Here is a 14,678-nt window from a genome sequence, read left to right on the forward strand (position 1 = left end):
AGGGCTTTGAATTATGTTTTCAAACAACTACAAATATCTTTCACGGGGCTAGGAGAGAAATTGAAGAGCAGCAGACACAATTATGAAAGTAGAGATGTTGTGTGTATATAGTGTCTATTTTTAATTCACATCAAAGAAGGGGAGTGTAAGAAAGGACTTGATCACAAACAAAAGTCTTCTTAACGAGACATGTGCTTTGGACTGCAGGGTGGTTAAGGATGAAACATCTTCTGTTGTAAACATGACTCAGATGCCCCGTCGTGCTTCAGACACTTGTCTACAAAGAAGTCAGATTTCAGATACATCATATAATTAAACAATGTGGGCCGGATGGCTTTTTTTGTCACACTTTGTATCTGAGGTTTACAGCACAGAACACAGAACGAGACCACAGTCGCTGTGGGCATCTGATCCAGTAATTGGAACCAGTCTTTTGCTATATTGCCCAGAAGAATTCCTTCTGGAAGACTTAACAAGACATTTCAAGTTTCACCTGTCGAATTCTGCTTCTACCGCTGTCTGCATTTCCCAGGAAACTGACCCAGAACTTTCACAAGCTCCTGTAGAGGTCTTTTCTGAGATACAGTATATTGAAGTATATTGGGATAAAACTGGGGTTAATTTGAAGAGAATGTCTAGAAACTCAATGTTCTGATACATATTTTCTGAGTACATATTAAAAAGATTCTTTAAAATTTACATATGACTGTAATGTGTCCATTACACAAATCTCATGTATTAGAGTCATAAAGTGTTGAGGCTTTCTGGAAAAACAGTGATAATGTCTTGTGATGCCGGAAATGGAAATTCAGTGTTAGAGTCATATATCCTTCTTCGACCTGACATCAATGCTCTTTTTCTTGGCACCTGATGAGGACACATTAGAAAGGAAAGCAAAACCACAGGGAAGCAGAGGACACTGGATAAGCTCAGCAGTGGCAGTGCCTCCCCCTTCAGCACCTTAGTAAATCAGATCGGTCATCAGATCTCAGGGGCTCAGCAAGGCTGGGCCTGCTCTGTCCTGGGACAGGAGTTCTCCAAGGAAAATTAGGAGCCAGGCATTTGTGGATCGGCAGGGGGCACTACTCCCTCAGAACCAGAATGTGCAAACCATGGTCCCAGTATGGCGACTGGGACACAGCTGTAGAAGGTGCTGACCTGACTACTGGTCAGTTCAGATCCCATGGCACTGTTTGGACAAGCTGGGGTGTTAACCCCAGTGTCCTGGCAGAACTGCACCCTGTCTGTCTGGGCTGCTCGCACAGCAGAGCTCCCTTCTGTAACACAGGTGAAACTGGACCTCAGTGGCAGAGGAAGTGTAGTTTCCTGTCTGGGTTTCTCTAGGATGAAAAGTGTCCTACAAGTTCAGGGAATCACTCTTGCTGTTCTTGGTGAGACACGCCATTGAAATTGCAGCTCTTTAAGGCATACTGAATATCGTACCCAGAGGTGTACTCTCTTATCTGTTCCCAAACACTGCCACAGCCCACTCACTCACACTGAAGAGCTGGTGTGGCACTACCAGGTTCACTGTGATAGTGTTGTGGCTATACTGTGAAAGCTGGTTATTTAAAATGGGATATGATTAAATGTATGCATTGCTTTAGTAGTAGTATAAACCCATTACAGACATGAACAGCCTTTTGCACTTGTCTAATCACTGGAGGACATGTGCCATTTGAAGACCCATAAATCACATTATGCGTCCTCAAATTACCCCTGTGAGATCAAATTGTCTTTAAACGTTTTTTAACTAAACCAGGAAATGTGTCCAGGCTATACACAGACCAGAGAGATTAATCTCTGTTTGGCTCAATGAGCCTTTTTACTTAAGAAGAAAAGAAGATTCACACTTATCTCCAAGTGACCCAACAGGAAACACTTTGATAAATATCCTGGATCTACAGAATTTACAAAGAAAGCTCAGGAGGGAAGAGAACAGCCCAGATCAATTTCTCCTCAGCTGCCCCAACCCATGATAATAAATAACATCCTTTAATTTAAATAAAAAACCTACGAATACAACACCTGTCTCCTTCGCCTTCATATCCCACGCCCCTCCTGCTTCACAGCTCCACCTGTGCAGCCCCCTGCTCTGCAGCCAGGGGGTGGCACCTCAGCCAAGAGGGCTGAGCCAGATCTTACCATGACTAAACACTCCATCGATACAGCCAATGTGAGCTATCATTCTGTGTTACCACAAGACAAGCAAGTCAAGAAGTCAACAGGTTACAAATGTGAAACACACTGCAGACCCAGGGGCCACTCGAACCCCACCCCAAAATACAAGTGCTATCAAGACAACATCACTAAGACAGCTAACACAGCAGGCGTCTGCACAAACACAAACACACTCCATAAGAGGATGACAAGACTGTCATCTGCCTTACAGAAAAATTAGATCACATTTTGATCATACAAACTTTAAAATGAAAAGATAAACAGAACTTAAGTGAGGCTTAGCTTTTAAATTATTACACGATTTGTATTTTAAGAAAAAAAACAATGTTATCAATTTTAGCTTGAAATCATTTTTGAGTGAGTGGGCTAAAATGACTCCTCCCGCAATCCCTAGTAATGTCAGCAGTGTTAATGGAGTAAGTGGAAACTGCTCAGAGCCGCTCTCTTCTTCAAGTTAATATAATACGAGAGCACCTTCTATAAAGACCCACTGTGAGAAGCCACAGGGGGTGCTTGCCAACAGACAGCAGGGCTGTGCATGTCTGATCGACAGCTTCAGGAATCTGCTAACTCACGGACACTCTCACCACACCCACGCCTTACCTTCACACTGCTTCCCATCTCCCTTGTAGCCTGGTTTGCAGATACACTTGAAGGACTTCTGGGTATTCTGGCAAAGGGCATCGATGTGACAGTCGTCCGTCCCCTCAGCACACTCGTCAGCATCTGTGCAAATCCACCAGGAAAGAGCAAAGCAGCTGTGACAGGGCTCGACTCAAATAGTCTCAGACGGGCTCTACCAGAGCTGGGCTACAGCTGCAACTGTGACGAGGCTCGACTCAGACAGGCTCTACCAGAGCTGGGTTACAGCTGCAGCTGTGACGAGGCTCGGCTCAGACAGGCTCTACCAGAGCTGGGTTACTGTATAGCTGCAACTGTGAAAGGGCTTGGCTCAGACAGGCTCTTCCAGAGCTGGCTTACAGCTGCAGCTGTGACCAGGCTCGACTCAGACAGGCTTTTCCAGAGCTGGGTTACAGCTGCAGCTGTGACGGGGCTCGGCTCAGACAGGCTCTTCCAGAGCTGGGTTACAATTGTAGATTTTTTTATTTCAAGGCTTAAGATTCTGCTCCTAAGACATGAGTGCATGAGGGGCAGAGAAACACACCCCTCCCGTCTGAGAATGCCACATTTTTACTGGGAATGCATGTTTTCTCTAGGATTCCCGCAGTAAGAATGCTGTAGTTACTCAGCCAAAATCAACATTATCCATCATCATAAAAGTCTGGCTCAAATGCACAAAAGACTAATTCCTTGGTATTGTTCTTTGAAATTGCTGAAATAAAGAACAAAACCGGACAAAATGCGGACAAAACCAGCACAACCAAATGACATAGAATCACACGAGAACTCAAACCCTTTTGGTACACGGGGAGGAGACAGACTGTGAATCGACGTGTTGCTGGAGGAGACCAGAGTCTGTCGCAGGAGCAGGCAGAACCCACCCCAGGAGTTCCTTCCTACAGCAGAGTCTGGTCTGGACTAGCTAGGCCTAATTTTTCTGATCGATCTGTAACGAACTTCAATAGTATAATTAAACAGTGTGTGTTTCACAGAGCTGTGATGGAACAGGCTGAAAGGAAAGAAAACTGTTAATAATCAGTCACAAAAACTACTCTGAAAACTAATCAGACCCACTTTGTGTGTACTTCGCCTCAATTGTGCATCTTCACAAACTACTCAGACCTTACGGCAAGTCATTCTGATTTGGGAATCGGTTTTCAACAATGTGATTTTAGTTTTTAGGAGATTTACAAAAACAGGTAAGTATAAATGTTTTTTAAAGGTCCTCACATACAAAATCACAACACTAAAATGCATGATTAGTCCAAGATGGATTTCTTCCCATTTTAATGCTCTGTCAAACAGTGACACTAAAATAAATAACACTTTTGCAGAAAGCAAGACACTTTGTCCCACTTTAGGCTGGAAACCGACTCTAAACTGTTACACTTGATTGTGTAATCTGTGAAAGAAAGCAACATTTCTGGGCATTTTAAACGCACGTCTCTGGTAGAAACCCCTACACTACCGCAGTTAGCCAAACAAATGAGGACTTTGATTCCTGCGCAATACTAAATGCACACATGATGTGATGAATAGCTTTCCACTCAGACCCACACAAACCATTAAACCACAGTTTAGCTTTTCATTATAATGACAAACTTCATCGCCTGGCGATTGGCAGGCAAGCACTGACAACAACAAACACGGTTACAGTTTTACATTCACAGTTACCTTGTGCCTGTTTAGTTTCAAAGCACTGCATGTAATTTTAAGCCATTTTTCAAATATGGTTCAGGCCAATACTGACCACATGAATGACATCAAAGAGATGACTTCCATGTAGACATCACCAGTGGAGGATGAGATATCAGCCATTCATATTTTCTATCAAAAACAGCTGAACTTTGTATTTGCTTTTTGTTGTACCCACAATTTCACAATATAACACAAAAGTGTTTTTAGAATTCCCCATTTTATCCTATTTAATTAGATATTTTATGTTACCATAGTAAATTTGGGAAATAACAGAAGAAACTGGCTGTTCCTTCCTTAAAGCTTTGAAAATACCTGTGAGCACACAATGATTTTGATTGTCTTCTATTTTTTTCATGATTAGCTTGTTGTTTTTTTTTTGTCTTCATGAAATATTGTGAGAACTAGCAGGGAAGGTTGAGGAAAAGGCTTGACAAGATAATAACGGTACACCCGGACCGACGACACATCGACACGGACAAGACACTCATGATCAAACAACTGAATTAACAAACTTAAAAATGAGGAGGAAGTCAAGTTTAACTACAAATCTTGATGAAAAATGCCTTGATGAAAACTGTGCTTTTATAAAAAAGGACCCCTGTTCCTGGGAGACCCCTAAATAAATATCATTACACCAGGCCCCTCTGGCAGAACAAAGATTGATGTCTCTATGTCCAAATGAATTCAGCTGTTCTGCACTGGCTTGGGGCTGACTGACTTGTCATTAACGCGGGCAGTCACATCTGGGTCTTCTCAAGGGGAATACTGCACTCAATAGCATCTCATTTCCCCATCTCATTATTACAGATCACAGCTACGGTCGGCATTGTGAGGAGACGTTTAGAACTTCTTGCACAACCCCTGTGTTTACATAACAATGTGCAACACTGCGGTGAAAGAGGGGGCTGTGCTCGGTCCTCTTTAGAAGAGACGCACTGCGATCCAGCAGCACATGACTGTGTTAGGGCAGCGGTCTTAAACACGCCACTTTTCGGGGACTCAGTCTTTTTACCAGGATCCTGGGACAGGTTTAAACGCCTGCTCTCAGGTGACATTTACTGAAGAAAAGGGAATCCCACGACTGACACAGGTAGAACAGGACACGAGTACACCTGAGGAAAGCTGGGTGCAGGAGACGGAGAGGGCCCTGCACACAGCTGGCTCTCAGTGTCTGGGCAGGGTCACAACACCACTGCCGAAGAGCACAAACCACACAGCTACAGCTCCGACAAACAGCGGGTAAGAAATCAGTTATTAAACACCATAATCACAAAAATCATGTTGATGTGGTTCTCAGTTGAGAAATGGACTTGAATACTCAATGATACCTCATTTGGAGTCAAAGTATAGCTTTGTATTTTTAACAGTAAACCAATAAAGTCTCCCTGGATTGGCAGAAGAGTATCTGAACACAATTAATTACTTCAACATATGCAGTATTACAATCTGTTGTCATTATAACGCAATATGGGAGTTACATGCGATATGTAATTAATAGAGGTAAATCATTTATTTGTAATATTTAATATAGGCACAAGGCAGAACCAGTTTAGTCGCTGGAAGATTTTTTTTTAAAGTTGCTAAGAAGGAGACGCGCTCGGCCGAAACGCCTCTCTTCATGTGGACCTGCTCCCAGGTCCTCTAGGGCCGGTCTGGGCTCGGTTCTCCTCTCCCGGGTCCCAGGGGGAGCACCGAGGCCAGGAGCTTGGGCGTTTCGTGATGCGCTCCGCTGGCTCGGCGACACGAGGGGAAAGCGCCCTGTCAGATCTGGACTCATTAACTAGAACCCATCTCGCGCATTCGGCGGCGTGACTGCCCTGGCCGTCCGCACGCCGCCCGGAGAATTAAAACAACAACAACAAAAGCGCCCGCAGCCTTCCGCGGCATTAAACAGCGTAGCGGGACCACACTCTCACAACGCGAAGCCAGCGAAGTCGCCGCTGTAAACCCAGAAGAGTCACCCCTGTAAGCCCTGAACAGCCCCAGGTCTGCGTGCCTCTGTTGAGAGGCGATGGAAGAAGCGCAGCGCCAGACCTGAGCTCCGACTCAAAGGCATCAGTTCCGCTCTTGCGGGACCTTCACCTCAGATGGACAATGCCTTTTCTTCTTGAATACTTATCAAAAATCTAAAACAAACCCGAAGTTTTACACATAGGTATGGTATTGAAAAATGTCGATGTCTGAGGTCAAACTACATGGAATCAGCGTTAATATACAGATTAAGATTATTTGCGCAGCATATACACACAAGAAAACACATAACTATTTAAAATGACTACCTTTTCTTTTTAGCAACACGTCCTCTACCCAGTTAAGGTGAAAATACGATTGTCCTTCTCTTGATCTGAGCTGGATAATGGTGTACATTCTAAAAGTTCATGCATTCATCTTTTTTTTACACGGACAGAATTCATAATGTAGCATGCCATTATTCGTTCAAATAAAACAAATCTGAATATTTCCTTTGCAACATTAAGATAAAGGTGATGGGAAAGTAGTAGTTATTTTTTTTTTGTACATGATAGGGAGGAAAAGGCAATAGGAAAGAGAGAGGGGACAGCTTCTTACCTGCGAGTCCAACGTTTCCCGAAACAGCACAAGTATTTATGAGGAGGAAAAACAAACACAAGTCCCATGGAAAGGAGACAGTGCCCATGTTCACGCTGTGATTGAGCGCAGTTTGGGTTCTTGTTTTTGAGATAAGAGCGGTGCTCGGGGACCGGCAGAGCGAGAAATCCGTGAGCCCGACCAGCCCGGCGCCCTTCCCTGATTGGCCTGCACTCCTTTAAGGAGGAGATAGGAGGTTCAGGGGGAGAGAGAGAGGGAGAGAGAGAGGGGTGGGGGGGTAGTCCCATTCATTAGCTATGGGTGGGACCGGGGACGGGATCCGCCGAAGTTCATCAAAAAAGAATAGTGCGCCCCCCCCGCGCGCTTAGTCCCCCTCGCCGCCGGAGAGACGTGAAATGTGTGAAGTGCGTTTAAAATCGACGCAGTCCGGGATGGGGAGAGAGAGAGAGATAAGCACGTTAACTGGTTTGCCCGTGAAAACAACTAATTGGGCACTCGCCCCGGCTTCATCAACTCGAGCTCCAGGTCGGGCTTGCCTGTGATGGGGTGAACGTACCCTAACGCGCCGTGCCCAACCACACTGGGAGGGAGTTTTAAGCAGGTTAAGAAACATGCGCTTCTCGATTCATTTCAGACAGGACTCTGAGCGTCTTTTAGATGACCGGCACTCTGATTTGTCTGTGAGCCGAGTGAATACAAACACCAGTTTCTTATTAACAAATGGATGAGGTACACGCGTTCACGAGAAGGTAGAATGAGATCAAAACAATCTAAACTGACCTTGTTAGTCGTGCCAATGTATTTCATTCTTTCAGCGTCTGTGTAAATTCATTACAGCATGTGAAACTAATATCTACTTTGGCGTGCCCTTTTATCTATTCATATAAAATATTGCTGGAAGCATAAAACCTCTTTAGCTATCTATTTTTATTTTTAACTTGACCTTAAAAAAGTTATTGAACAAGTCAAGAGAAATTGAAGAGCGTCCAGGGTCCTCCGAGGTCTTGAAATCCTCAAAAGTCTAGACTACCTTCGTGTGGCCATTGCGCCCTCTGCCGGCACGACCAGTACCGCACTCTCACCCACAGACCAGCAATCCTCTCTGAGGCGCCATCTAGTGGCCATGGATAGAGCGCAGCCGGGGACACAAGGTCGTTCTCCGTCCCCAACGGCTTTTGCAAAACAGAGCCCTATCGGAGCGAAACGCATTATTTGACTAACTCTCATCCTTTGTACTAGGAAAAGCGAAAGGCAATGGAATTTGCTGGAAAGCTAAATATAAACGTATAAGGCGTTCTGAAATAAGGATTTTTAAGACCCTTTCAAGTTACAAACAAAATCTCTTTTGCCAAAACTGCAAAACAGTGATGATTATTACTGCAGCATTGACATGCTTTGGGCAGGGCTCTGAGCAAGCAGGTCAGGAAAAGGGAGTAATGCTCTTTATTGAGAGGTAAAGGCTTTCAGACGTTTAATCCACCTACAACAGCAGAGCAAACCTATAGCGGAGCGGTGGCTCTGTGGCTCAGGATCTGCGCCTGTGGCTGGAAGGTTGCTGGTTCAAATCCTGTGGTTAGCAGAGGAATCCTACTCCGTTGGGCCCCTTAACCCCAGCTGCTCCAGGGGTGCTGTATAAATGCTTCCCTCCCAAGCTTCTCTCCCTGTCTGTGTGTCTCATGGAGAGCAAGCTGGGGTCTGCGAAAAGACAATTTCAAGGCAAGAAATTGTATATGGCCAATAAAGTCATCTTATCTTATCTTGCAGCCAAGCTCACTGGGTCCAGCTCACAATGAAAGGAGGGACAACCTGGACTGACCTTCAGCACTGAGGTCCATGTGTGAAAGGTCACAGCTGTCCGTCCCTCACTCTAATAAAGCCTTCATCCAGCCAGATCACCCCACAGATACACACACTTGGTGAAATACACACCAAGTACCAAGGAAAAATCATTATAAAATATCTTTACCAGCGCAGGGAGAGGGGTCAGTCTGCTGCACAGTCCTCCAGTCTGTACCAGTGAGAGCTGGTACTCTGGCCCACAGTGGTCCAGAATGACCCAAACTGGCAAACTCTGACCCACACCGGCCCAAACTGGTCCACACTGGCCCACACATGTATGTATTTTCTTATTAAAGATAATATTTTCTTTAATGAACTGGTATACATAATTGTAAAACTAGGAGACACGTTTAAAAAACCTTCACAAGGTCTACTGCACTTGTGTATTTTTCTGTCTCTGACTGCAGGACTTGAAGGTTGTTAAATGTTCCGAAGTGTTGCGATCAATGTTTGTTATGTCTTCATGTTTCACCACATCAAACAGAGGTCTGTCGATTCATGATTGGGTCAAGAAATCTTGAATGTACAGTAGCATCATTCCTGGGGGAGGGGCGAGAGAGAGCTCTTTTAAACAAGGGCTGATGCATCTGTTTACAAAGGGCTTCGCTTGTTGTAACAAGAGGAATGATCCCCTCAATTTGAGCTTAAAACTGTTGCCAACAGGCAGAATTACATCCTGGGCCGGAGTTATTTCCTCCAGTTTGTTACCACCAGTGAATTTTCTTGAACAGCTCCTGGATCGCTGCATTACCTTCTGTTATCCATCGGAACTCCCAGTGACTTCAATGGCGGAAATATTTGATGAGCTGGACAAGATCTCATTGCTTTATTTGCCCAAGTCTCTGAGAGGTCAAAATGTACAGGCAACTGGTAACTGCAATCGAGTGTTGGTGTCCAGAGCATCAGTAATGACAGAACATGGGGGACATTGAGAATGAAGGGGCCCTGGTTGCCACAGTATGTTCCTCCTGTTGTGGAGAGAGAGGGTGAGCTACAGCAGCAGAGTGGAGGAGCAGTCCAAGTGCTGGACTGGGAATCTGGGGGTTCAGATGTCAGAAGGACACATACCCTGCCGTAGGAATGGGTCTCCAAACCATCAGGGGATTAAACACAACTGGTCAAGGAGACACAGGAGCTTACAGGATGGTTTGGTATCTTTCAATAAGAGAGGTTCCTCCTACTGAACACATGCTTGTTAAACGTGTGTGTAGATACTGTATAAAAACTGACCCTTCATTAACTACATAATTAATGGAAGAATATACAGAGCCTTGCAAAAGTATGCAGACCCTTGCACAGTTTCCAGAATGTGTTGCTTCGAAGCTTGCAGTCATGACACTTTGAAATTGCAACATACGTTGTAAACATAACCTATTCCACATATTAAAAAAAACAACAAAAATAAGTAGTTTGAAAGAAAGCTCAAAGTTATGAGTAGTCGACCCCATCGCTGTGGCGAACCCAAATTAATTTGCAGCAGGAGCACAAAACTACCTTAACTAGAAACACAGTTAGTTGGATGGTCTCTCTGTGTCTGCAGTAATAAAGGTTCAATACAAAACACCTGTCACTTTCAAACACGGGTTCAACCAAGACCAAGAAGTTTTCGGAACATCTCAGGGATGAAGTTGTATAAAGCCAAAGATCAGGCGATTGGTATAAAAACTTTTCAAAGTCGTTTATGAGGTCGATCATTAAGAAGTGGAACAGATCAAGACACTGCCTAGGTCAGACTGCCCTTCCAAACCGAGCAGCCAGTCAAGGAGATTCGGGATGCAACTGTGAGGCCAGCCATGACAGCGGCTGAGACAGGAGAGCATGTCCAGGAGACAACACCATCCCAGTCACTCCAAGAGGGCTTGCATGGAAATGAAATAAAAAATCTGGCAGAGCACCTAAGTGATACTGCAAGCATGTGGCAAATGTTCTGCGGTCACACAAGATAAAATTGAAACTTTTTGGTCTTAATGCAAAGAGTAACACAAACTCAACATAATGCATCACATAGAAACGTCAGACTGCTTATGCAAATGAGCAAAAGGAATGGACAAAAATTTCACAAAGCTTCTGTGCAAAACTTGTCCCCCAAAAGAGTTGCAGCTGTGATTGCTGCCAAAGGTGTTTTCACAGTCAGAATACTTATTATACACTACATTCAGCATATTCTGTTTGGCTCTGTGGCTCAGGATCTGCGCCTGTGACTGGAAGGTTGCTGGTTTGTATCCCGCGGCCAGCAGAGGAATCCTACTCCACTGGGCCCCTGAGCAAGGCTCAAGGGGCGCCATATAAACGGCTGACCCTGCGCTCTGACCCCCAGCTTCTCTCTGTCTGTGTGTCTCATGGAGAGCAAGCTGGGGTCTGCAAAAAGACAAATTCCTAATGCAAGAAATTGTATCTGACCAATAAAGTGATCTCATCTCTTATCTTGATTATTGACATGTATTGTATCTTATCTTGCCCTTAAAAGTCTTAGGTTTAAGCCATGTTTAAATAAAATATTAAGTTTAAAAATGTGCATGCATCATTTTGTAATTTCACAAAATGGGACCCCATAGCAGCAATGGTGGAATATGGGAAAAAATAAAAATAGCTAGACTTGAATCCAGTTGAGTTCCACTATCAATTTAATAGAATGCAATAGCAGTATTTAATCAGTACCATTTTATTTGGGAAAATATCATTTAATGTGCTTTTTAAAATAACTTTATTAAATGTGAAAATATTTATTAATTGAAAGCAGTCCTCCCCATGACACCTGCTTGCCAGTACACTTACACATAAAATAGTGTTCAGCGTGGACTTCAGTCATATTGACCAACACTTTTTTGTGCCTTTCAACTGGAAAATAAATGCTACTGTATGTCTGCAATGGTTTGAAAAGAAAAACAGTGTATTTAGTAGACTCTTTAAGAAAGTCCTGTTGTAACCACGGATTAAAGTTTAATAAAAAAAAACAATCAAAGTGTCTGTTTCTTCTGCAGTCACTGACCAAAATGTTTGAAAATAAACTTACAGGACATCTGACTTGCTGGGATGATTTCGACAGTAATGAATTTAATGGAAGGCTTGGGGACTCAAAGCACTTAATTAGCTCTGGATAATAGGAGCAGAGGGAATAAAGAGGGGTCCCCTGTAGTGAGCAGGATAGAAATTATACGCCCAATTGCTTCCCTTTGCAAAAAAAACGCCTGGAAAAAGAGAAGAAAACACATTCCCTTTCATGGCACTGGGAAAGAGCTCTCATGCAATCCACTCACCGGCCACAAAACAAAAAAACTACCCAGCTTTTTTAGGAGCCAGCCGAAACATTCCACATTTGGGTTGACATGCAATGAACTGTATGAGTTCCTTTTTACATCTCCGGCTGTTTAACCAGATTTTTTTCCAGTTTAATAGTCTTCTCAGCCATTCGACAAGAAAAGGGCCTGCTCTCACGACTGCGTGGATGAGAAAGGTCTTCCTCAGATGGCTCTCCTTGTCAGGAGCCCAGAGTTCTGCTCCTTTTCCTCCATTTTGAGGTGAATTTCTACCTTTTAGATCTACAGCTCTGCATATTCAGAATGTTTCCCGAGCTCTCCCAGTCTGCCATGCAGGAGAGCGGGGTCTCTGTCTGTGTCTAAGCAGGGAAGCTTAGCAGAGCTGTGAACTGTTGAGGCACAGACGATACAGCATCACTGGTTGAGCAGCATCTTCGGTGGAGCAGTTTTGAGTTCCTCTCTGGTTCGATTACTAAAGCCAGTAAAAGGTGACTCTGAGTCATCTGCTCTCCAGGCCAGGCTCCTTCACGCAGACAGAGACGAAGAGTTCAGGGATCAGTGGAAGACTGAACTGGGCACGCGGCTGTGACCTAGGAGCTGGCACGGTGCGAGCGTGCCCAGGACCCAGCCCTCCAGCTGCCACGGCCACTCGCAGGGCATTGCCATCTACATGAGGGCTCGGTCCCCAGGCAGGAGCTGGAGCTCTTTAGCCTTCCGATCGTAATGTGTCTTCTGGTCTAGACGTTTGCTCATTGCACCGGTGCATGTGACAAATAAACTGGGCTGGAATGAGGAAGAGGAGAAGCTCTGCAATGAGCAAAACCTGATTTGGATATAAAGGAACAAGTGATAGGTTTATTCCCTGCTGAAAAGAGAAGAAAGAAGTTTTCTCTCTTTTCTTTTCAGCAGGGAATAAACCTATCACTTGTTCCTTTGCAGCCTACACATGCTGACGCAGCTCCCCACCTGATTGGGATATAGCAGTAATGTGTACTACAGTACATGCCTAACAGGACAAACAGCTGCCACCAAGTTTTCCATTCCATTTAAATGGTGAAAGATTAATTAAGATCAGTTATTAAATGCCTTAATCAAAACCTTCATCTGTGCTTTACCTTGAGAAAATAATGTAAAGGTGCTAGCTGCTTTCCCTCACTGGAACAAGGAACACGCTTAAAATCAGACAGGGTTTTGAAAATACAAGCGAAGGGTTATAATAAGACTAGCTGGCGAAGTTATTACTGTCGCTGTTGAACAATGATGTGAAGCTGTTGGCCTTAATATTCGCGAACAGTGAAGAAATGACCGGATCAGTGATGAGTCACAATCTGGTTTCATGAAAGGCAGACGTATACTGTAAATGTACTAGTATACATTCCATTTTGGATTTTGTGGATTGGAGGGATCTCATGAAACATGGCACCTTGATCTAATTTGTTCATTTCTAGATAGATTTTGATATAGTAGAACTCAAAATTATTTTCAGATGCTTGGAATATTTTGGCTTTGGTCACAGTTTGGTTGTTCAGACACTTTACAAGAGATGCAACAGCTCACTGAGACTTTTCAAAGGGATTTCCCAAGGTATCCAAACAGGATACCCAATATCGCCTGTTCTGTCTTCGTTAGCACCTCAAACTTTGGCTCTTCATATCTACTGTATTATAAAAGCACTATAAAAGGTATGAATATTTCTGGTACACAAATTAAACTTTGTCACCTAGCAGATGATACTACTGTTTTCCTGAAGGACAGAAGAGCCCAGGCGAATGCTGTTGAAGGTATCCCTGTGTTTTCATCTGGTCCACGTTCATCTGTAAATATTAACAAATGTTTTCTCTTCTGCTTTAGATTTAGATTCTGATTTAGGAACAATTGATAACATACCTCCAAAGAAAGTGTTTGCATATCTGGATATTAACATTTGCCAAGATCATCCCTTTTAGACAAAACAAAAAAATAGCTTTCAGTCCTGGTTAATTAAAGATTTAACGCTGACAGGTCGTGTCTTGCTGTCAGTAGCAAAGGGCTTTTCTCATTTAGTGTGTGCCTCACTCCCACTGGACATTCCTAAACACTTTTGTGATGATTTTGATCAATTACTTTATCACTTCATACGGAAGAATAAACCCCATTATGTCAAAAAACATCTTGTTATGCCCAAAAACCAAGGTGGGAAGAATTTTAAGATTTTGATACCTTAAATATAACCCTACAAAATCACTTGGGTAACAAAATTATAAACAAGCATAATATATGGAACCTGATTCCCAATTTGGTCTTTCAAAAAATAGGTGACCTTGACTTTGTCAAAAATGATGTTACTAAATTTCGGACTGAGTTCTTCAACTTTCACAAGCAGGTCTTTACATATGGAATAACAAATACTTTAAGTACAAAAATAAAAGTATATTCTTGCTGACATGGCATAATAAGATTTGGTTAGCTGGACACTGTGGACTTACTCTAACTTTTTGGAGAGATCTCAGATTCCAGTCACCCCTCGGAAGATGC

General features: G+C 43.5%; 1 protein-coding gene across 2 annotated transcripts in view; it reads right to left on the reverse strand.

Moving 5' to 3' along the window:
* scube1 (signal peptide, CUB domain, EGF-like 1) overlaps positions 1–7,443 on the reverse strand; it is a 145,597-nt gene extending 138,154 nt beyond the window's left edge. Inside the window, exons 1-2 of one of the 2 annotated variants that reach the window (XM_088646101.1) lie at positions 7,069–7,443; positions 2,785–2,907 (exon numbers count right to left, since the gene is read on the reverse strand). In XM_088646101.1, coding sequence (XP_088502227.1) covers positions 2,785–2,907; positions 7,069–7,156 — 211 coding nt within the window. In that variant the 5' untranslated portion in view covers positions 7,157–7,443. The remainder of the gene's footprint in view (positions 1–2,784; positions 2,908–7,068) is intronic. The other variant, XM_088646102.1, reaches the window with a different exon arrangement.
* Between the last annotated feature and the right edge of the window lie 7,235 nt (positions 7,444–14,678).

This window comes from Lepisosteus platostomus, chromosome 9 (assembly GCF_059453375.1).
Source record: "Lepisosteus platostomus isolate fLepPlt1 chromosome 9, fLepPlt1.hap1, whole genome shotgun sequence".
Classification (NCBI taxonomy): domain Eukaryota; kingdom Metazoa; phylum Chordata; class Actinopteri; order Semionotiformes; family Lepisosteidae; genus Lepisosteus; species Lepisosteus platostomus.